Raw genomic sequence first — 24,685 nt, 5'->3', positions numbered from 1 at the left:
ATCTGAAAATAATTGATAATGAAGATATAATAATCCGTTGAAGCTCTTCTGTTTACGTGTATAAAATAACTAGGCTATGTATTTGTATTTAATGTGAATGATGTCCCCCCTCTAGTGTATCTAACCCACGGAGTGTTGAAGAAAGCCAGAGGGAATTTAGAGGTGAGTTTACCAACAAAGCCTGCCCCAGTTATTAAATGTCAAACTAATGTTCTGGTCCTCAGTAGTACATTCTGCTTCAGTGAATCCTTCTTCTTTCCCTTCTCTACTTTAAATGATGATAGACAAATTACTGCTCCCTAATTGGGCTGAAAGGCCTGTCTGGAGGACCAGACGGAGGTCAGTGTGGTTGAGCTGCAGGCTTTGAGAGTGATGCATGAGACCCTTTTTAGTTGGTATTACCTATTGCATGAAACAAGCACCAAAATATGAATTCATAATAAGCTACTCAGATTTACTCATTTGTGTTATGTGTTCTTTTTTTGTGAGACCCTCAATCGTGGGCTGGCTCTCTTATTTACCAGTCCACGTACTTTGCGAACCTCTAGTAAATTATACGATTAAAATGTCCTTAAAAGTCAGTGTAGCATGTCAGAAAAGTCTAACAAAATAATGCCATAATATAGTATTCCTAAAAAAAGAGTCATGTCACAGTATTTTCAAAAAGGTCAGGGTAAAATAAGTCATTAAAGTACAGTACAATTCACTCATTCTTTTACAGTGTAGTATGTCTTAAAAAGTCGAAAATCGAAGAAAAAACAACATTGTATATTATGTAAAAAATATATTTAAAAAAGTCATAGTATAGTATGTCGAAAACATCAGAAAATACATTATAGTACGTCAACAAAAGTAATAGTATAATATGTTGAAAATAACAGAAAGTCACAATATGCATGTGTCTGCAAGCAGTTTAAAATATCCGTTTGTTTCGTTGATGTTGCGAGCAACACGTTTTGTTTCTACCTTGCATGTCTGTGGCTAAATATTTCAAACCACTGTTAGTGCCTGCCTGATCTCGCTCTGATTCAACTCTCCTCTGTTTCAGGAGGTCCCAGTGAATGGCCAGTAGGGGGCGCTGCAGGCCCACACTCTGAGTCCTCAGAGGAGCACAGTAGTGACGCCTCTGTACACTGCAGCTACTAAGCCTGCTCTTATGACGCAGCTTCCTGCCTTTCTGTCCTGCTGTCAAACTGGCACCTTATCTCCTCCAGCAAAGCCTTTTTGTACTTTCACATGATTGACCTATAGATTTATTTTAGGTACTGAAGTTGTAAAATGTTTTAAAAAGAGAAATCACCTTTGTAAATAGTAATTCCTGCAAGTTAAATATTTTTTTCTTTTATATGATGCATAATAGAACATGAAAGTGTATTTTATTACTGACTTATTGTTTTGACCTTTTTTCTTTCTATTGGCCAGTGTGTGTGTAGGATGGGTTGAAACGTGTGTTCAAGGAATTATGTGCAAGTAAAGAAAAGAATTGAATGAAACAGTTGTGGTACAAAAGTCCCTTTATTAGCATGTTTGTTTTGTTTTTTAAATACAAATCTTGGTAGTGGCTTCAAAATGTGTACATGGATAAACACAGATAGAAAAGTAGAGATTAAGTGAAGAGGATAAGAAAAAGAAAGTTGACAGAATAAGCTTTCCTTCTAATCGTCAAACATGAGGAGATTATATATGAAAGGTGTCACTTTTGAAGAAGCACTTGAAACATGTCTGGTCATATAGTGACCTATAAAACTAGGCCTTGGTAAGATAATGGCAGTCAGGGACTGATGTTTAGTAGCACCTCGTTAGAATACATGTTGGATTTTTCACAATCAGGCGGTAATTTTGGCAAAACGAAATGTTGAAATTATGGCTCCAATCTTTATTAAATATTACAACAACACACTCACTGCAGGTCACAAAGTTGTGCTCGTTGAACTACGGCAATAACTGTACAGAAAAAAGGTTTTGTCTACTGCTGGAGGGGAGTCTATCTCTGCACGAGTCTTACGAAGGCCTGCACCAGCTGGATGAAGGGCTCCTGGCCCTCGTGGCTGGCTTTAGAGCCTGGGGTGGGGGGCTTGTTCTGGGTGGAGGGGAGCATGCCACTGGCTGGAGACGACGGAGAGCCCCTGCGGAAATGGCGGGAAAGACTTGAAAGAAGAGTGCTCTGAAAGTGGAGAAAATAAAGAAGTAGAATATATTCAGGTTAAAGTTGGCATTTTCTGAAGAGAATCAGAAAAACATCTAAAATCTCATTTCTATTTTATTATTTCAATCAATATAGACATCTTAGAAAACTAAACTCGGATCAAAACAAACAAAGAGAAACAAAAAGAAAAAAAATGACTTTATTTGATTCTATTAATGAAATGATTTAGGTCAGGGGTTTTCAAAGTGTGGGAAGGTGAGCCTCCCCTCAGAGAACAGAAGAACAGCCGCGCTCACACAGGAGGTGAAGGGAATGAGCACTTTTACAGCCTTTTTGGCGAGGTGGGGAACTCGGTCTCCACAGACAGCCAAAAGTGTGCAAGTGAAACACGTTTTCTGCCAGACGCCGTCTCCTCTTTCACTAAAAATGGATCCATGTTGCCGCTCGCATAAAGTTAGCTGAAGTTAACTAGCTAGATTTCACTGTTCCTGGTTATTTTTTTCTCACGCTGCGCCCCCCCGGGGAGGCGCGCCTCACACTTTGAAAACCGCTGATTTAGATCAATGGCAGTGAATGTCTCACCAGTTCCGAGCTGAGCTCCTGTTTGAGCCTCTGTTTGTCCCGGGGGGGGGTGGAGGGGTCTTTGAGGCAGCGCACAGCCTGAGAGATCAGCACGTAGAAACAGTTCTCCATGGTGAACATCAGCAACGACCTGAAGACAAAAAGGTCCAATAGAAAGCAAAAGTTTAATGTTCATAAAATAGAACTTTAGAAGATTTAGATTTTTGGGGAAATAAACCTTTTTCGCATACTTTCTGAAAGCTTTCTCGAAACTGACTCCAAGCCATTTCTTTTATTACATACTATAACGTTTTTTCCCCTAATATTTCAAGCTTACTAAGAAGTTTTTGTTTTTTCTACATTCTATACAATGACTTTATGACATATTACACAATGACTTTCTATGGCATATTATACTTTGTTATCTTTTTAAAACATGTTCATCACCAAAGCTCCAGCTTCCATTTTGAATGTTGAACTTACGTACCTGCTGCTAGTAAAAAGTATTTTCCAAATAATACTTTCAAGTAGAGGAAGGTTGATTTACTCACTTCAGAGCTTGGATCTCCTCAGATGAGGCCAGGGAGGCGATGCTCTGAGAAACTGGCTCTTTCTTCTTCTCTATCTATGAAGAAAGCACAAAGTGTCAGATCTGCTGGAGCTTTCAGTGTGGCTGCAGGGGATCATGAATACAGCAAACATCTACCTCTCCCAACATGCTCAGGCCCACGTTGATGGTGGCCAGCAGGGTCCCAAACGAAGGGGCCACATCGGGGTCGAACGCTGGCGTGGTGAAGCTGAGCACGAACAGGGTCCGATACTCTGCCAGGTCCATGCTCTGACAGAACACAGGAACATGTCATTGGCTTTAACGCAGAATGTGGCACAGTTTCTTACAAAGCTAGCTATCAGGATGTAGCAACACATCAGAGCTGGTGAAAACACAAAGCTAGCTATCAGGATGTAGCAACACATCAGAGCTGGTGAAAACACAAAGCTAGCTATCAGGATGTAGCAACACATCAGAGCTGTCTGGAAGAGATACTGAGCAGGCTGACCTGGTCCAGCAGTATCTGGCAGCAGTCTGGAGTGAAGTGCTGCAGAGTGGCCAGCGTTTTGCTGAGGATCTTCAGCAGACTGCACTGCACCGCCAGCAGGGCCTTCTGCTCCGCCTCCTCTCTCTCTCCTCCACCGGCCGCCTCTTTAGACGGGGTCTGGGGGGCCCGCTGTGTCCTGGGGAGGGGACCAGGGGGCAACGCTTCGCCATTTTTGGCCTGAAACATACCAAAGCAAACATGAAGCCTTAATATAACACAGCAATTTCACTTGATTATTGGTGGAAGATAGGTTTGTTCATAGCAGCTAACAATCGCATAGTGTAAATCATTCTTCATGTCCAAGACACAGTGTTATAAGTCACGTCAGTTATCACCCAGAATACAAAGGTTAGGATGCTGCAGAGGGTTCTATCACAGCGTTTCTGACCTGGAGGTAGTGGTGGAGCATCTTCTTGCTGTGCAGCAGGTAGGTGCAGGTCTGGCACAGATAGCACAGGTTCACCTGCAGGGGGAGACAGAGAGATGCTGAATACTGAGGCTGAGCTGTATGCTCTGATGATGTGGAGGTTTCCTGTGGACTAACCTGAACGTCCCACAGCAGTTTGGGCAGATGGAACTGCCACTCCTTGCAGAAGCTGGAGAGCTGCAGCAGGAAGCCCACCGTGTGATCGGCCTCGTCCAGACAGGCCAGGCTCTGCACGGTGCGCACTGCGTTCAGACACTGGGAGGGGGGGGGGATGCTGTTATTAACAAGGAACACAACAGCAGCTAGATTTACAGCATACAACAGAACAGTTAACTTCACCTACAGAAATGCAGAGCAGCTGTTTTTTCCTATCTGTCTTCAAATGTTTATTATAGTCTGCTCCCTTGTTATAAAGTTTTCATATTGCTTAGAGAAAAATATACAATATATACAATACAATATATTTGTTGTTGTCATTGTGATTTTCAAATCAATTACCTGTTAACAAGTTAAATAAATGATCATTCATTTCAGTAAATCGGATTACATTTGGTCTTTTATAGTGGTACATTATCCTTCCAAATTGGAATTATAATTAAACTACTTTTTTGGACAATACAAGTTGTTTGATTAATTAAACTTTTAGATAGGGGATTTAGAAATGAAGGAGCCCTTTTCCACTATTCTCTTTAAGTAAGCAACAAGCCATCCAGTCCTACCTGTAGAATGCGCTCTTGATGAACTCCTACGAAGTCCAGGGCTTCGTTGATGAAGTTGTAGCGCAGCGTCTTGAGCAGACTCTCCATCAGAGACATGCAGAGGCGGGTAGACCCCCCGGCCAGCAGGCCGAGTCCTGCGACTTCCTGGAGAAACTCTGCAGAGACATATAGTGTTATTTTATTAGTTCATGTTATGTCAGTATTTTAAAGCAATGCTATAATGTCATTTGTATTACCTGTGATGCTCCGTTTGAAGAGCCCTCGTAGACGCTGAGGAGGGGGAGGCAGATGGTCTGGATGATCCCTGCTCCAGCCACAGCTGCTGCCCCCTGCAGGAGGAATGGAGCAGCGTTCACATTTGACATCTTTAACAAATATGTTTACACAGACTAATAAGTATTGATTTGAAATACTACATCATTACTTTGTTTATTGTTTTCTATTCACCTCCCAGACATAATATACAATAAGTGTTTAACACTTTTAATACTACAGTATCCTGCTGTCATGGGACACTTCTGAGGCTTTAGGATATGAAAAGGTTAGGAGGCCTTTGTAGAGAGAGAGCAGGTCACAACTATTTAGACACTAACACCAGCCTTATCCTTTTCCTCTGACAGAAGAGAGTGTGTGTGTGTGTGTGTGTGTGTGTGTGTGTGTGTGTGTGTGTGTGTGTGTGTGTGTGTGTGTGTGTGTGTGTGTGTGTGTGTGTGTACCTGAGGAGTGCGCGCCAGAGTGAGCAGCAGGTGAAGGGCCGCCTCGCTGAAGTACAGGTTGTGTTTGGATCTCAGGCTGATCTCCACAGCGCTGAGCACAGAGGGGAGGACGGGAACCTTCCTCATCACAGAGACCCAGTGCTCACCGTCTTCATCGCTGCGACACAGCTCCTTCGCTAGGTGCAGCGCTAACACACACACCTGATACAAAGAGAGGGAAAACAATGACTTTCATGTTCACACTGCTGCTGTAGTATCATCTCATAAATGATGATGATGAAGACCCAAGACAGTCATGAAAGTAGATGTTTGCAAACACTGGTATGAAGGCTAAATGAATACATTGATTGACCAAGACAAAGGATTTAGAAATATAGCAACGAGGAGCTATGATCAGATGTATACCTATTGGTAGGAAGTGTGAAACATGATCTACAAAATGATGAGTGTGCACCATGAGCTCACCCCGTCTCTCTGGTCCTTCTGCGGGCTGCGGAAAGAGTCCGTCTCCATGCTGTCCTCGTCCTCCACCCCCTCCCCCACCTGGCTCATGTGCCGGGTGCTGTCGATGAGCGCCAGCGCCTCGTCTTTTACAGTCTCACATACACACAGCAGCAGCTGGGGCAGCTGGGAAATATCTCCACCTGGTTCCCCAAGAAATGAATCATTGAGAAGAACAAACTATAAGACCTCCGATTCCAACAGACACAAGAAAAGGCAGCGCTCTTACCGTTGAGTCCCTGAATCTGCAGCACAGAGATGAGCGCCGAGAAGATCTTGGCTTTGGTTCTCTCCATCATGTGGTGGTCGGCCTGCAGGACGCTCTCCAGGATCAGGGAGAGCGGAGACAGGATGTCCGGAGCTGTGGCAACCACACTGTGGAGAGAGAGAGTTTATGAAAGAGGAAAGGGGGGGGGCATATGTCCGGGCCCTATATCAGTGTTTGAGTGGCTGACAGAGACAACAGAGGAGGGTTGCTGTGTTGGAAGTACAAAAAGGGGATTTCTAGTGTAATCTAAAATCTAAGTCACAGAGACACAAAAACATGGTACAATACCAGGGTTGCTTGACTTTAACATAAACTCTCTGTCCAATGCATGAAAACACACCTTCTCCACTGTTTGAGGAGGATGAGCAGCAGAGTGGCCATCATGGACCCGAGACGAAGACAAGGCACAGACATCGGGATGGTCAGCTGGAAGAGACAGGAAGTGTTGAAAAGAAAACAGGGAGAGGAGATACAAACACATGTTGCAGGTAAATATGACATGTGTCTTTGAGGACTTACAGCAGCTTTGGTCCCGTCCAGGACGTCCATGAAAAGCTTCAGTTTGGTCGAGTCCTCCGTCAGCTGCATCACATCGGACTGAGAACAGAAAATATACCAATAATCATTAGATTTATCTGCACATAACGGTTTGATTACAAATTCTTAATTCTCGAGTCGATTGAAAGGTGCAGGACAATCCCAAAAGAAACTATTTAGGTTGGTATTAGTCTGACCTAACACTCGGTAAGAAAGCAAATAAGAACTAGTTGAATGTTTTGGGGAAATACGCTTATTCGCTTTAAATTAAATATGTGATTTAATCCCAACAAATCCCGGGATGTAAAAAACACTGTTGTTTTTGCGGGACATAAGCAGTAACTTCCTTCTTCCAAAATGGTCATGAAAGCAGCAAAGACAGCTATGAATGTTTTCCAGAAGAGAATGGAAATATGGCGAAATATGACGTTCAGATTTCCACTTTGTGTACAGCTGTTCAAAACAACTATACACACTTCATTTTAGATGTTGTTTGAATGATTGAAAGAAGCCCACTGAAAAGCCTGGAACAAAGACTGTTTGCTGTAACGTACATGGGAGGTGGAAAGAATCAGCAGCATCCTCCAGGCAGAGATCAGCATCTGGGTCTCTGTGAGGGAGCCGACCCCCTCCTCCTCCATCTCTGCCACGTGGCACACCAGAGACTTCACATACTGGGACCAGTACTCGTATCGCCGAGCGTTGGAAAACTTCTGGAGCCCATCCTTCAGAGACTGCTCCAGAGACCCACTGTTAATCACACAGAGGCAATTCATATTGAAAATATGAGACGGGAGCTTATTGAAAGTGAGAAATATTGAAACACTGAATTTACCTGACAACGTAGTAGATCTCCAGGCCGATGATCTTCATGACAAAAGCACACGTCTCCAGGACACACGCCTGTAGGATAAAACTCTTGAGTTGACATATTTCCCATCTTACTAATAAAAGTATTGTTATTTAATCATTGTAAAAAAACGATCAAAATACCTCGGTGGTATCTGAAGGAGGGGTGAGGGTTGCAAAGAGAGGCGTTGTCAAATTTTCCCAAAACCTCTCTCTGTGTTCACAAAGCACAATATATATGAATTAAACTCCATTATTTCTGCTGGTTTTCTTAATGCTGTATATTGGGTACAGCTGCGATGATTAGTTGATCAATCCATTGACATCAAATATTGTGTTTAGTTATGTTTAATGTAACATTTAGTCAAAATACAGTTTTAGCCCTATGAATATGAAGATGTTCTTATGTTTCACATCATAACAATTATTTGTTTTGGTTTTGGACTGACAAAAAATACATTCAAAAGACCCCCCTGGGATAAACTGAGATGGACATTTTTAAGACCAAATCAACTGATTTTGATCAATGAATGTAGAAAAGTCATCGGCAGCTTTATCACAAATGAAGAGTTGGAAGTTGCAGCAGTCACTTTGGGATAACAGTTGATAGAACAAAACATATCAGGACAAAAAGTGGGGGTTTTCCTCTGGCCACAGATTTGACCAAAATTGAAAAACTGAACATTTTGGGGGATAAAAAGCGTGCACACAAGAGGGACACAAATATGTCAAGGGAAAATAGAATAAATATGATTGAGGGTTTGATTGAATAAAACCACATAAAAAGGCTCATTCTTTCCTTCATTTTCTCAAATCTGGCCTCATGGACTTAAAGTGCAGATGTCACCTCCTTCGTCCAGAATTGAATGAACACATTTTGATGAAGAAAAGGTAATTGCTTACTTAGTGCGCAGGACAGAGATGGCACTATCTCTGCGGTCCTGCCAGAGGGCGAGCAGGAAGGCCAGCGCTGCTTTGTGGAGCATGGGGGGGCACCAATACTTCCCCTGCTGTTTGGAGTCGATCAGATCCAACACCACATGGAGGCAGCTCCACTCACCAAGCAGAAACTCCTAAAAGGAAACCATATTTTAGATCCAGATGCAGCAATACTACACGTAGAGATGCTTCATATATCTCTGCTGTTCCTACCTTTGACCCCTCCGTCCCATCTTTGACTTCCAGGTTGAGGAAAAGCTCGATGAGGCCGGGCTGCGTTTCCACCGCCACCGTGAGGAACTCCAGGATCATCACCTTGATCCTCATGTCTTCTGTCTTGCTCTGCAGCCGAGTGAGGAAGGCGTCCCGGATAGCTACTGCATCGTTGCCCAGGCAAGCGTACACTGACATGGGAGCCACCTGAAGACAAAAGACACGTTGAATGGAATGTTTGCTGTTCTACAACACGACATCTCCAAAAGTCCAAAATGAACCCCTCACTGACAACAACGATCAGGGTTCCTAGACATTTTCGACAACTGGTTTTTTGTGACGTTTCTAACATTCTGGGAAGTCTTGGTGTATAAATGATAAAAGGAGTAAAACAAGAGAACATCTCATTTCAGACAGTTAGTCATCAAACATAAACAATGACTACATTTATGCTAAACGGATAATAGGTGTATTTCTGTTCTCCCTGTAGTGCTCTTTGGGATATTATTACAAATACATTCAAAAATATAGGATTAAAACATATTTGAAAATGTGGATATGATCAATTTCATTTATGTTTCCAGGCCTGCAAATAATGATCATGGGAGCCACCTACAAGACATAGATTGGACTACGGGTATGAATTATGAGTATTTGCTTTCAAAACAGCTGGCAATCAGACATTGTGGCTATAATGAAAGATTATGAGCAAATAAGTGCATGTTATATATTTCTGAAGTCTCCTTTGGGATAGAGTTGAATGTAAGTCAGGCATGTTTCTCTATGGGCTCAGAACAGTCTCATAATACACATATGCACACAGAAGGATTCACACTTGTATTTCATGATCCACACTTGTGTTTTTCAATGCACACACAAATGTGTTCCGTTTCATATACATGTAAATAAAATCTAAATACAGAAAAAAGTTTTACATATGTATTTTTGATCCACACATATTTGTTTTCCGTTTATAACCTCTGAACCTGCAAACACAACCCGCTTTCTGTGCATGGATCGCTGTGCATTCGTGTGTGGGTTTTTTGAGACTCCCCTGACGGTGACCCGATTCGTACTTGTAATTTTTTCTATCTATAGCCAATCAGATGTCTCCTTCATTCTAAGCCAATCACATGAGCGCGCCCCCACGAGGGTAGATTTCTTGCGTTCATGACGTAGCGCTTCATGTACGCATTTTGCGCTGTCCGGGGCTGACAGGTCCATGGAGCCTGCCTGCAGGCGCTAATCTCAGGACACTTCCACTCTCCGTACATTGCCACTTTCCGAACAGGAAATGCACGCAAATACAAGCCTTTATATTATTAAGGTACAGTGCCGCTTTCCGAACCATTAATGAATGCTTGTGTACACAAAAACGGCAGGCAACTGTTTTAAATGTGTGTTTCCTGTATGGCGAATACAGCTGCTTTATTTATGTCTGTATGAAGTTGTTGTGAGTGTGGAGGGAGCAGCTACAGGTTAGCTTAGCCTAATCGATCAGTGCACTACGAAGCCAGTGCTAGACAGTGAACTGTCAACGGGGGAGCCCCGCCGGTCATTATCGGCCGATATTCACTCTTAATAGTTTGATCGGTGCTCTCTATAAAGGCCGATCAGGAGAGCTGGATCTGATCGATATGGACATAAACGCGAGTGAAGTTTTAGCGAGCTGCATGAGAAACTGACGGGCTGTCAGGAGAGAGGAAAAGAGATGATCCTTACTCCCGTGTTATTAGCCATATCCGGTCATAGTCCGGTAATTACCTGCTAACGGAAACTCTGCTACACAATTCTTCTTCTTATTATTATTATTGAAACATGACCGGTAAGTTTCAAATTTGTCCGGTAAAATAAATTCTGTCCGCGGAAACCCTGCTCCGGACAGCGCAAAATGTGTATATGAAGTGTCATGAACGCAATAAATCATACCCTCGTGGGGGCACGCTCATGTGATTGGCTTAGACTGGAGGAGACATCTGATTGGCTATAGATAGAAAAAATTACAAGTACGAATTGGGTGACCGTCAGGGGAGTCTCAAAAAACCCACACACGAATGCACAGCGATCCATGCACAGAAAGCGGTTTGTGTTTGCAGGTGCAGAGGTTTTAAACGGAAAACAAATATGTGAGGATCAAAGATACATATGTAAAACTTTTTTCTGTATTTGGATTTTATTTACATGTATATGAAACGGAACACATTTGTGTGGGCATTGAAAAACACAAGTGTGGATCCGGAAACACAAGTGTGAATCCTTTTGCGGATCATGAAATACAAGTGTGAATCCTTCTGTGTGCATGTGTGTATTATGAGACTGTTCTGAGCCCATATTTCTTTGTCATGTTTTATTTATACTTTATGTAAAAAATGTGTTTGTATTTTGAAGAAAGTATATGCATAGACAAACTAAGTCAATATTAGGGATGCTCCGATCACCAACATAATTATTACATATTACTACATACATTATTCAAGTTTACATTAACTTTGGATAATAACACGGGAGAAATGAGCGGAAGCGCTCTCTCTCCCTCTCTCTCCCTCTCTCTCTCTCTCCCCCGACAGCCTGACAGTATCTCCTGCAGCTCACTGATCCAGTAATGAGTGACCCGACAGTGAAGAATAAATATATGTATAACTAGTTTAGCTTGTTCCAGAGGTAGATAAAATAGCTAAGTGTGTTAGGTCTAACTCTTAATGTGTGTTTCGCTCCGCTTACCGGTCCGTCACAGCGGGTGGAGCTGCAGGATTCCTGCTTCACACACACGTTGCATACCGCTATTTTATTGTCTTTTTCGGACACCTTAAAATACTGCCAGACTGGTGAAGCCATTTTGGCGAGCTTGTTTTGCCGCGCACAGAGAAAAGTGTCATGTATTTTACGTCATGTGATCGGCTCTCCTGATCGGCCTTTATAGAGAGCACCGATCGATCGGCAGAGAGTGAATATCGGCCGATAACGATCGGCGGCCGATCGATCGGAGCATCCCATCGATCGGAGCATCCCATCGATCGGAGCATCCCATCGATCGGAGCATCCCATCGATCGGAGCATCCCATCGATCGGAGCATCCCATCGATCGGAGCATCCCTAGTCAATATAAATGGTAAATACCGTGGCGAGCCTCTTGAGCAGCTGGATGGCGAGGCGGGGCAGCGCTGGGTCGTGTTTGTGGTAAATATACTTGGCCAACACCACGATGAGGTTGTTGCCGTGGCCTCCGTGCTGCGTCAGCGCCTGCTCCAGAGGAGACACCACGTCAGACGGAGGCTTCAGGCGGATCACGTTGTTGGTGACGGAGAAGGCCAGCTTGACCGTCTGGATCAGGATTTGCCCAGGGACCCTCGGAGCTGGACAGCATCACAGAGAAAGATCACAAATATAATTATTGAATTTGCACTGCAATATTTCTTAAATATATCTAATCACAATTCATTTTGATTAATATTGCAATTCCATATGATTTAAGATATAGCATCTTTATTCTCATTTAACTTGAGAAATGTAATAAAATAATCATGGTGGGGTATTTTAACAGGATCTGTACCAAATATAGATTTTTTTCTTGGAACTAAAATATAACTATTAGGCTGTGATGTCTCTGCAGCACCACAATATTTCATTACGAAGGATATTTACACAAACACTGAAATCAGGCATCAATGTGTGTGTTTACCTGCTGGGCTGAGCAGCCAGCACCACATCGATGGTGTCCACTCCGACTCCCATGATGTTGACGACCGCCTGTCCAGCCTCAGTGTTGGCCAGGCTGTAGATACACAGAGACTGCAGGGTGGGGGTGCTGCAAGAAGGGGACAAACAATTACAGATATACAAGCATTTGAGAAGCAGGGACCAACAAATTGGTTATCATTTTAGTTTGAATAAAGACTTAGACAATGCATTGATTGTTGAAATTGATGAAGATTCATTCGGAAACCATTCATTGGTTCAGCTCAAGAATAATTAAAAACATGCTAATATAAGCGAGTATATGGTCCTTGAGCTGAGATTGATTTTTCAGTTGCTGCATTAGAAAAAGGTCAAGAATGAACTGTGAAACTAAATGTTTCATGTAAATTAACAAAGGGATCATTAATCACAGAAACCCACATTTGAACCTTTAACTGTGAAGTTAAACATTTGGGAATCGAGAACTGTATTATTTTCAGGAAGGGTTGAGTTCAAAAGTATTATTCCAAGCAGCCTGTTTGATTTGACATTCACTGAATTGACATGAAACTGTTCAGAACCTAAACTTATTTAAAATATTTGAATGTTGAACTGTTCTCACCTGGCCTGATCCTCTCCCTCTGGACTCAGATTGAGAATGGCATGGATCAGCTCCAAAATAAGACATCCTGCAGAAACACAAAAGAGCTGGAGTTCATTTACATTTTCATTTCCTTTGACAGTCAGGTCAGACTCTTATTATGATGTGCCTTACCTATCCTCTCTCTGACCCCGTAGGTGTTGTAACGCCACTTGTGGTAGGTGGGCAGCATCTCCTTCAGCACCAGCAGCACACAGGGGATCAGACCTTTGTTCTGAGTGCTGCCCAGCTGACCCTGAGAGAACACAGATATAACTTGCATCATAGCTTCAGGACATTAAGACCTTTATTGTAGGTAAAAAGGCACCGTTTGAATTCTTAAGGGACATTAAATAGTTCATATCTATAGGTAAATAACTGTTGTTACCTTGACCAGAGTTGTGATGAGACGCAGGAAGGCGATGGTCACAGCATACTCCCCCTTCGGCTGCTCAATCTGGACCAGCAGGTTGCCGTAGTTTCCTGCCTTCATCCCTTCAGCACTAAAAAAAACACAATTCATTAATTGTAACCATTCAATGAAATGAGTATGGTTCCATCATGTGTAAAGATTTTCCAGCATCCATTAAGTATGTGATTTTTATTATTTTTTTCCATAAAGTGTTAATATACAAATGATTTGCCGATAATCCCATGGAAAGTTTCCACCCTAAATCTGAGCAGAATTTTGCAAATCAGCACACAGAGTTGTTTTTACTGTACCTTACACACTGAGCCATGTTGGTCAGAGGGTTGGAGGCAAAGGGGAGGAAACCTGTGTGGTGCAGACTGGACCACACCTGGAGATACAGAACACAAGATATATCAGATGTGTGTGAATTTAAAAACAATAAAATGCTTCATTTCTCCCAGGATCCCCACCTTCCCAGGCATCCTTGCAGCCAGTACAGAGAGGCAGTTCACACATGAGGCGATCACATCCACTGGAGGGTTGATGACTGATGTTAACCTAACAGATGGTAAACACAAAGAGACAAATTCAATCTCATATCAAATAGGCAGTACTCAATCATGTTGTTTAAGGAGGTATGCAAGTGAGTTTACCTCTGCAGCAGCATGTAGATGCGTGAGGTGAGAGGCAGCAGACAGTCGGACACGGTCCAGTCTGTGCTGATGATCTTATGCACCAGATCCAGGACAGGTTTCACACGCACACAGTGGGCGATCACATCTGCAAGAAAAGACAGAGAAAAGTTGAATTATGCTGAAACAGTGAGTAGAATTATAAGTACAGTAAATCAGCTAAATTAAAAATGGAAAATATATATTTAATATTGTATTACGGTTTTTTGGGCCGTGAGTCAGTGTAAGAAAGCAGATTTATGACATTACTTTGTACTCTTATGTTAACTTTGAAGATCATTGGGCATTATATTTCTCTTTTTATAAAACGATACCATCCTTTAATCGCAGGCATAATTACTAAATTAGTTTAAAAAAGATCATGAGATACTGTTTTAGAGTTAGCAACATTCAATACAAATTCCTCAATTGTGCAAAAAACCTTTTTTGATCAATTGAGGTGGTTTTGTTGAAAAAGAGATGATACACAAATAGGAATATAGAAACAAATGTGCTTAATGTATACAAAACGCAATAGTATGGAACATGGCTATCGTTGATGAAGATATTTCTTGAGAAAAAAATAAATGATAAAATATCCTTAAAAAAAGATTCAATATCTGCTTCTATGAATCAATGAATACCTGCAGTTGAAACAACATGGAGCAGCATCTCCACCTCGCAGGTGAAGAGAGTCCAGGAGCTGTAGGAGTGATCCCAGCGCACCACGTAGCCCTGCTCCCCCCCGATCATCACCTGACCCAGAACCCCCTGCGGCATCCACAGGTTAGTCTGCCCTGTGCCTGGAGATCAGGAAAAGAATTGTTATGATGGAGGAACATCACTCAGGAGAAAACTATAAATGGGCGATATGAAGAACATCAAATATCACAGTACTTCTGATCAAATATCTTCTAACAATGAAATCATTTCTTTTATTGAAGTAATAATAATTGATGTGGCTTTAAAGGCTCAAATCGAATTATAAAAATATCTACTCGTAGTTGTACGTTTGGAAAGATAAAAGCAGCGTAATCCAGCCTTTAAAACCAGAAAATAACACTTATATTACGGTATCTAAAACGATAGCTAGTCATATCAAAATATGGATATAATATTGCCCAGCCCTACTTATTAGTATGTCTTATACAAATATGCATCAACAATTCAACATTCTTGTGCACACTTCATTTTCACTTCATCTGAATTTCAAACTAAGAGTAGAAACCAGGAAAACTAACCGAGTGGGTAGAGCAGTTTCGGTGTTTGTCTTCTCCACAGCGTCTCATCATCCTTCGAGATTACGTCATTTGGTTTATGTTTGTAAACTTGTGTGTAGTAGGACATCTTATCCAAAAAGTTGTACACCTGTGAATAACATAGGGAAAATACATCGTTAAACCATTAACTGTGTGTGTGTGTGTGTGTATATGTATATGTATATGTATATGTATATGTATATGTGTATGTGTATGTGTATGTGTGTGTATGTGTGTGTGTGTGTGTGTGTAAAATCTACCTTTTTCACAGTGGACTTGTTTGACAGAAGTGCAGTTAGAAGCTGTAACAGAGGTCCAATTTTGTGAGGGAACATCCCGACTGCACTGTCCAGAATCATTCCCAGTCCCATGTTGGGTTTCTGGATAAAACATTAAACAAACAGGAAACATTATCATCACAAAACATTTTATCCGATTTTAACTCAAAAGAATCCCCTTTTTTTTATATTCTCACCATTTCCCAAAACACTTCTGCCAGATTTGGAGCAGAGAGCACTTCACAGGCAGCATCGATGAGGTGGGAGCACTGAGCCGCCTGACCACCAGTCTGTCACATGCATTAAGAAAAAGCAAGTTAACAATATGACTGAGTAAAGAACGTTTATCATTGCCTATATAGCACTATATAAATAACATGTATAATTATTATATGTCAAATCAGAATGCATACCTGTAGGCTTTCCTCCTCAAAAGAAGTGACCACAAACGAGAGGAGACCGTAGATACACATCTTTGCTGTGATTGCTGTGACCTAAAGAGAAACAGTTCAGACTACATTTTAATTGTACATCTACATATGAGAATAAATGTTGGTGTGTGTGTGTTTGGGCTGCTTGACATATATTGTAAATGTTTTGTTTATTGTTGTCTTGTTTGTGTTTGAGCACTGTCCTCATAATGTATAGCTGTATTTGTAATTATGTCTGTCTTGGTAAATCTATAACAAAAACTAAATGGGAAGAAATAAAACATATAATGCCTTAGTGTATCACATTTTCCCAAACATATGGCAGTTATTACACACTTGATACCATGTGTACAAATCAAGAAAAGAAAGCCTAAAACAAAGATCCTTTATTCTAAAGTCGAATTTTGATTTAATAATAACAATTTAAATGGAATCAGGAATAAGGATAATTGTCCTTATAGAGAGACTGTTTCACTATCATTCAAAGCAGAGGTGGAAGAAGTACTCAGATGGTGTAGAAGTAGACGTACCAGAGTGTAGGAATACTTTGTTAAAAGTTTAATTCCTGCATTCAATATGTTCGGATTATAATAATTGATGCATTAAAGTGTTATCAAAGCTGGTAAAGGTAACTAAAGTAACTTAAGTCTAATTTAATTATAGATTATATGTCCCATAATTAATCTAAATCTGAGAAGTAACTAAAGGTATTAGTGGAGTAAAAGTACACCATTTACCTCTGAATTGCAGAGGAGTAGAAGTACAAAGTCGCAAAAAAATGGAAATACTTAAGTAAAGTAATAGTTCCTCACCATTTTCTTAAGTACAGTATTTACAGTGGAGGAAATAAGTATTTGATCCCCTGCAGATTTTGTTAGTTTGCCCACTTACAAAGACATTAACAGTCTATCATTTTAATGGTAGGTTTATTTGAACAGTGAGAGTAAGAATATGAAAAAGAAAATCCAGAAATTGACATTATATAAAAGACAAAAAATGGATATGCATTTAACTGAGGGAAATAAGTATTTGATCCCCTTGCAGAACATGTGTTAGTTCTTGGTGGAGAAACCCTAGTTGGACACACAGAGGTCAGACGCTTCTTGGAGCTGGTCTCCAGGTTTGTGCACATCTCAGGAAGGATGTTGGTCCACTCCTCTCTGAAGACCCTCTCCAAATCCTTCAGGTTTTGAGGCTGATGCTTGGCCTCTGGAAGCTTCAGCTCCCTCCACAGATGTTCTATGGGATTAAGGTCTGGAGACTGGCTAGGCCCCTCCATCACCTATATGTGCTTCTTCTTTAGCCACTCCTGTGTTGCCTTGGCCGTATGTTCAGGGTCATTGTCCTGCTGGAAGACCCCTCCATGACCCATGTTCAGTGTCCTGGCTGAGGGAAGGAGGCTATCGGCCAAGATGTTACGGTACATGTCCCCGTACACCCTCTCCTCGATGCAGGGAAGTGGTCCTGTCCCCTTAGCAGAGAAACACCCCCAAAGCAGAATGTTTCCACCTCCATGCCTGACGGGGGGGGGGATGGTGTCTCTTCCTCCAAACACAGCGTGTCCAGTTGATGCCAAACTGACCACATCCTCTTCTCCCAAGCCTTCTCTGAATCCTTCAGAGGTTCGTTGTCAAACTTCAGACGGCCTTTCATGTTTCTCTTGAGCAGAGGACCTTCAGGCGCTGCAGGATTTGATCCTCCTGTGTAGTTCTGGGCTGATCCCTCACCTTTCTCATGATCATCAATACCCCACGGGGCCAGAGCTTGTGTGGAGCCCCAGACCGAGGGCGACTGATGCTCATTTTGTCTTTCTTCCATTTCTGAATAATGGCACCAACGGTTGTCTCCTCCTCACCAAGCTGCTTTCTGATGGTCTTGTAGCCAGTCCCAGCCTTGTGGAGGTCTACAGTCTGGTCCCTGAGGTCCTCAGACAGCTCTTTAGTCTTGCCCATGGTGGAGAGGTTGGAATCTGATTGATTGATTCTGTGGACAGGTGTCTTTTATACAGGTAACTAGTTGATATTAGGAGTACTTTCCTAAAGGAAATGGACTTATGTAACCGGTCTGTGGGAGCCAGAATCCTTGTTGGTGTCAAGGGGATCAAATACTTACTTCCCACGGTTAAATGCAAATAAATGTGTATCTTTTATATAATGTCAATTTCTGGATTTTCTTTTTGATATTCTGTCTCTGTGTTAAAATAAACCTACCATTACAATGATAGACTGTTCCTTTCTTTACAAAATCGGCAAGTGATCAAATACTTATTTCCTCCACTGTATGTGAATCTACTTGGTTCCTTTACAACACTGATTCAAAGTTAGTTATTTTTCCACCTTCTAGAGAACTTTTAAATTGATTTGTGTACTTGGTGTGTCCTCTTACATTATTTCCTGACACGCCGAGGCCCTTCAGCATGGTTGAGATGTACTTGAACACCTCGAGCTGCAGGGCAGTGTTTCCGATCCTCCTGATGACGGGGCTGGACTCCTCCGGTCGCAGTGTGTGTCTCAGCAGAACCCAGGCCAGCAGTACCGGCCCGTGGTGAGGGATGTCTCCGAACGTCAACAGCAGCTGATCCATCCCCTGGAGGAAACACAGGAAATATGGAGGTTCAGACGTTGAGTATTACAGCTCTACTGTTATACTACAAAAAGTTGATGTCTTTTTTATTTGGATGCCTGGGTCCAACCTTGATGACGTCTGCAGCGCTGGAGAACTGATGCTGCTCTGTGCACTCCTCCAGGGCACACTTGTGCAGAAAGTCTATGTCCATTCCTTCCACCAGGATTAGGGAGCTAAAATATCTGCAAGTCAGAGAAACATAGATTATATTAAAGAAAACACAACAAATGTACTCATATCGGTTGATAGTATACATTCTTATGCAGATGTATTGGATCTGTGTTTATGAAAGCTAAGGCAGAAATGTCTGAATCAAAACATTTGTGTATATTTAGAAACAAGGCTGATTGTTTTGTCACCCAGATTATGAAATAACCATAGGCCTGCATTTCATCAAACTTGGTGAGAAATTGAAGCATGTTCCAAGGAAGAACCAATACCATTTTGGAAACTAATCACAGGGTGGACATACAAAATATTTTTCATTTTCATTAGCACTGCAAGATTGGCCATTTGTCTTTGGGGGTCAGCCCTCTCCTATTTTTTTCAGTATATTTTAATATCTTAGCTTCATCTTTTAACCCAACAGTAATACTATTTGTCCTTGGGCACAGGATAAATTAAACTCATAAACTTCACAGAGACCTTGAGGTGATCTTACCCAATGCGGTCGACCAGGGCGTCCATGCTTTTATCTACAAGATGTCTGTTGGTCTGCCTCAAACCGAAGCCTTGCTCTTTGAACATTTTGGTGAAGCTCAGCAAGTCAGACGGGCTCATCTCAAAGTATGCGTAGTAAAGGAAGATGATCTCCAGCAGAAGAGACTGTTCCCTCAGACACTGCAGGAACCAGTGGGACACCTGCCTCTCCGTCTAAACATTTGATCAAATTAAAAAACATGTTGCATCCTCTGATGGACAAAAGTTAACATCTCTTCCAAGTCGTGCTTGAGTTATATCTGAGTAATATGTGATATTTATTTAAATGATATCTAGCTTATAGTATAATGGTATTTATCAGATATGAAACAAATAATCACCATGAGGTTTCCGTGAGTTTCCCATGTTGGTGCTTCTGCTTTGAAGAGGTTTTCAAACTGTGACTTATACTTGCTCACCAGGTCCTTCTCCAATTTATTCACACAGTTACTGTACTCAGCCTGAACAAATCAAAACAAACCCAGAGTTATTTGACAGAAGCAAAGAAACAACCACATCTTTAGGGAGAAATGCACAATGTGACCCAAATACAGCTGACACTCACTCTGTAGGGATGTCGCTCATCCTGAAAGTATGTCAGCAATAGTAGGACACATCTGAGCAGACACATGCGCTCCTCGTAATAATAGTCAGCCACCTGTAGATACACAGTCATAATTATTGCACTAAATATGGAAGTAATTCAGTTATGTGTAAATGTCTGCAGATCTGTGTACTAACCTTAAGCAGCAGTGACTGGCTTTGTCGCTCATCTTTGAAAACAACCTGTATAAAGAAATATGTTAGCCACCATCTGAATATGTTTTATATTAAAGGTCCCATGTCATGGCCATTTCTACTGATCATAATTCCATTGTTGAGGTCTACTAGAATAGATTTACATTGTTCAATTTTCCAAACTCACATTGGTTTCTCATACAGCATCTCTGTATAGTATGTGTATTCACTCTCTGTCCTAAACAGCTTGTTGGAGCTCCTGCCCCCCCTCCCTATGAGCCCACTGTGCTCTGATTGGTCAGCTCGCCCACTCTGTTCTGATGAGTCCACCACTGTTACAGTGGAACATCAGTGATTATGTGTTACAATGGCGTTTGTTAGCAACCAGAAAATGACACCAGTAATGACAAACAGATGAGAATGCTGCGTGGGGTCTGGGTGCCGTGTTGGCGGCATGTTGCGGGGCTCGCTGCTCCGCCCTTTGAGGCTCGAGGAGCGGACAGTGTGAGCTGGATTACTGGTGTCGTTTCCTGGTTGCTGCGTGGGGTCTGCGAGACAGCGAGACACCGCGGAGCTCAGCCTGAGCACGCACACACACACACAGCCTCTGAGAGAGAGAGAGCGAGAGCGAGAGCGAGAGCGAGAGCGAGAGCGAGAGCGAGAGCGAGAGCGAGAGCGAGAGCGAGAGCGAGCGAGCGAGAGCGAGAGCGAGCGAGAGAGTGTGTGTGTGTGTGTGTACAGCACAGCGGCTGAGAAAAGATAAGGCTGAGTGAGTGTGTGCGGAGCTCCGCGGATTGGTCCATTTGGAATTCGTTAAGTCAATAGGGCCCAGAAGGAAAATATGGAAAAAGAAAAATCCCCACGAGGCGTTCTGGGACAGCATAGACAGGTCTTTTCTGTGTTAGAGTTTTACTCTCTACAGGGTGTACTTTGAGGGTTTGTGACTCTGCAGACCGTTCACATGCAGAAAAAGCTACATAACACACAAGGGGACGGGTAATAACCGGAAAAGCATGACATGGGACCTTAATATCGTTACAAAGTAAAAATGTTGCAATTGTTGTTTCTCATCAAATATGGAGACTGTAGTTATTCTTTGCATAAGTGATGCAGCAGTAAATCCCAGATCTAAAAAAACACTATCACTGACAACATTAGTGGGCTATACATTGATTACAGAGTAACTTTGACACAAAATGTGCTGCAATGTAATCATATTGGACAGTTATGCCAATGTACGTCCACAAACGATTAAACAAATTGCTGCCCTTAATCTCAGACCCAACAACATTGGAAAACACCAAAGATCCCCTTTAACAACTGGGTGATACATGTATTTAAAATATCTTTTTCTGTAAAAACTGCATATGACAGGACGTTTTGGTAGGATGTCACACAAGATTTCGGGATTCATTTCCAATAAAAGAAAAAAGGACCTTTAACGAATCACGAGTTCCTCTGTAGTCCTCCTGTAGGTAGCACTGTAAAAGCTGCACACTCTGGTGCTCATCAAGACACTGCAAAAATGATAAACAAATTGCAAATCATCATTAAATGCACCACCAAATGAAGACAGTGAATCACATCATTTATGTAACAGAATTGTTTAGGCTCTTACCAATAGTTTACTGATCCTCAGACCAAAATCCTTCAATGGTTGTGCAACATCTTTGTCCTCCTTCACTTTCCCAGCAGAGGACGAGCTAGAACAAGAGATGATGATAACTATCCTTTCTGTTGTTACGAAGTGTTGATTTTATGTAAGGATCAAAAATAATTACAACATACCTGGGTGGCTTGTAATAACATAGACCTTGATGCAGTCTCTCCCAGTGTCTGTCGAGCTCTGCCTCTATCTGAGCCTGTCAAACATTTCATGATAAGCGTTTTATGTACCGTCGCTTATTACAAATGCAAAAATCGAAGTGCTGACAGGAGCATTTGAAACCTCCTCAGGACAATACTTTAATTGTTTTAACTGTTTGGTAGAAGAACACTCTTGAATATATATACTGTACAGTGGAAGGTTTGGCAAAAAATACATACCGGCTCTCGCAATGCAGATCTTCCCAGCAATATGGTATGTAATTCTCGACTGCTCCTAAGAGAAAAATGATTATATATTTTAGTAAATACATTAATGTATATTACAAAAAGGCAAGGCAAGCTTATTTATATAGCACCTTTCAAGACAAGGCAATTCAAAATGCTTTACAAAAAGGAAAGAATGAAAAAGGTGTGTTCCGCCTTAATAAGGGTAACGACACATGTATCTGTATGTATTCATCAACATTTCCATACAAGCTGTAGTGACATAAGGTGGGTTGAAAAGGACTTGAAAGGTAGGTGTTTCAAAACAAATGATCAGATTATATTTGTTTTAATACTGCACAGCTGTTCCACTTCTATTCATATATACTGTATATTTTTTCACAGTAATTTGTTGATATACTTTTCATATTTCCTTTAATGTATAGTTACATTTCACAACTTCAGATTTGTACTTTATATTTCACTAACTATGTTAATGTATCACCAGTATACAGCAAAGCAAATTCCTTGCATCTGAAAACCTACTTGACAATAAACCATCATCTGATTCTGATGTCATAAAACTGGTGTTAATATAGTTTATTGTTAGAATCACCAAATATGTAATCAAGGTAGATAGATTTATAGAAATGTAAATGTAGATGTGTATATATATATATATATATATAGATTGATAGATACTTTATTCATCTTAAATTGGGAAATGTTTGGGAAATGATCACAGCAGCAGTGTTGTCAAGCATTACACACCAGTTAAAATGTTTAGTAAGATACAAATATATATATATATATATGAAATGAAATATGATAAAATAAAAAAGTAACATTAGCAAATGTATACATATTCACAGTAGGAAAATAAATGTATCACTAGATTACTAAATAATACCCAATATATACATCAGTATTTGATCTGTCAAGTATTCAAATTGAGTACTTGACAGATCAAAGTATTTTATCCGATATCAGAAATTGTAAAAAATAGCTTCAACAGTATAAATAGTGTAGAAATCTCTAACAGTTGACACAGGTATACATTGAATATTGTACTATGACATTAGTCATTGTCCTGTCTATGCACAAACACTAACGTTGTTAGCCTCTTTCCTTTTGTCATAACTATTCATTTTAACCGTAACATAGAAACTTGAGTCTGCTGCTCAAATTAAACTTTATTTATTAGAGTTTATGGTTTAAGAGTGAACTTCCCAGACATGCTGTTGTTGTCATGCGGCTGACACACGTTGAAAAGCCATTCAAATGTTCAACTGCTAGCACATGCTAAGCTAAGTTAGCATGGCGCTAACAACTCAAAAGGAACACACCGAAACATATAAATTCCACCAACAATATGGTTTGTTACACGGACATATTCTGTAGAATTGTTTTCTCGCTGGTACGTTTTTATAAACTATTTAAACAACAACGCAGACGTTAGCTAAAGTTGGCTGCTAACTGCCTACCTGACGCTCATCTCGGATTCCGCCATCTTCACTCCTGACCTGTGATTGGTTGTTGTGCTGTGTCGTCATTACGGTCGTCATCTACTCCTTCTTCGATAATATTTTCTGGAGTTACCAGAATACACATTACTGCCATCTTGTGGAGAGAAATAATATTGAAGTACGACGATTTCCAAACGCATCATTACATTCTCTTAAATTAACACATTTAACACAAATGATAAGACATCGTTTCTCCTAAATTAAGAAAAAAGTAGGTTAATACTTAGAGGCTCCTCTAAAACCTTTATTAGAACATGGGAACACTTTCAGGACGTGCATGACTCTTTACCGGATCCAATCGTTCTTATTATACATCCATGGATCCAATTAATAAAGAATACAATGGGATTCCTGGGTGCGATAGTACAGCAGTGAGTGCTTCATTTTTTGCTTAAGAGTGTAATAATGTTTTCGTGCATGTGTTATTCACGTATTTTACTGAACTAGAAATAATGCAAATAATAATAATTATAATATAAATAAAAACTTACAAAAAAACACCATATAGGCCTACAGGGAAAGTAGGTAGGTAAGTGCTGTACCATCAAGTAAAGACAAGGGGAATAAATACAAAAAGTAAGCATTTAAACTAATTCAAATGTGCGATAAAACCTTATACAGTCTATGGATAAAACCAAGAAATAAAAAACAAGGTTATATTATATTTTGAATATAGAAATGAATACTCGAAGGCACAAGAAAGATCATGGTAAATACAAAATAAAAT

The 24,685-nt window shown here is 41.0% G+C and overlaps 2 protein-coding genes across 6 annotated transcripts in view; one reads left to right on the top strand and one right to left on the bottom strand.

Moving 5' to 3' along the window:
- The window catches only part of cdk5rap2 (CDK5 regulatory subunit associated protein 2), a 46,106-nt gene extending 44,613 nt beyond the window's left edge, over positions 1-1,493 (top strand). For 4 of the 5 annotated variants that reach the window (XM_034123475.1, XM_034123478.1, XM_034123474.1 and 1 more), the window contains 2 exons: positions 116-162; positions 285-1,025. In XM_034123475.1, the coding sequence (XP_033979366.1) occupies positions 116-162; positions 285-353 (116 nt within the window). In that variant the 3' untranslated portion in view covers positions 354-1,025. Of the gene's footprint in view, positions 1-115; positions 163-284; positions 1,026-1,048 lie in introns of those variants that run through there. The other variant, XM_034123476.1, reaches the window with a different exon arrangement.
- nup188 (nucleoporin 188) lies at positions 1,402-24,011 on the bottom strand. The gene is given in 45 exon segments (XM_034123479.1): positions 1,402-2,164; positions 2,729-2,858; positions 3,259-3,332; positions 3,414-3,545; positions 3,766-3,981; positions 4,193-4,267; positions 4,349-4,486; positions 4,951-5,064; positions 5,067-5,105; positions 5,187-5,279; positions 5,667-5,867; positions 6,132-6,310; positions 6,397-6,542; positions 6,776-6,861; positions 6,955-7,032; positions 7,527-7,722; positions 7,808-7,875; positions 7,966-8,035; positions 8,725-8,894; positions 8,974-9,180; positions 12,091-12,326; positions 12,513-12,517; positions 12,653-12,778; positions 13,271-13,337; positions 13,424-13,544; positions 13,677-13,791; positions 14,012-14,088; positions 14,171-14,258; positions 14,354-14,480; positions 15,016-15,174; positions 15,613-15,739; positions 15,891-16,010; positions 16,106-16,198; positions 16,322-16,402; positions 18,725-18,925; positions 19,032-19,146; positions 19,626-19,837; positions 20,005-20,124; positions 20,229-20,321; positions 20,405-20,449; positions 21,838-21,918; positions 22,020-22,104; positions 22,190-22,263; positions 22,448-22,502; positions 23,917-24,011. Coding segments are annotated over 45 exon segments (5,241 nt in total). The 5' UTR covers positions 23,943-24,011; the 3' UTR covers positions 1,402-1,984.
- Between the last annotated feature and the right edge of the window lie 674 nt (positions 24,012-24,685).

Source organism: Trematomus bernacchii, unplaced genomic scaffold, assembly GCF_902827165.1.
Source record: "Trematomus bernacchii unplaced genomic scaffold, fTreBer1.1, whole genome shotgun sequence".
NCBI lineage: Eukaryota > Metazoa > Chordata > Actinopteri > Perciformes > Nototheniidae > Trematomus > Trematomus bernacchii.
The sequence above is the reverse complement of the archived record's forward strand: the minus strand, read 5'-3'. Positions and strand labels throughout refer to the sequence as shown.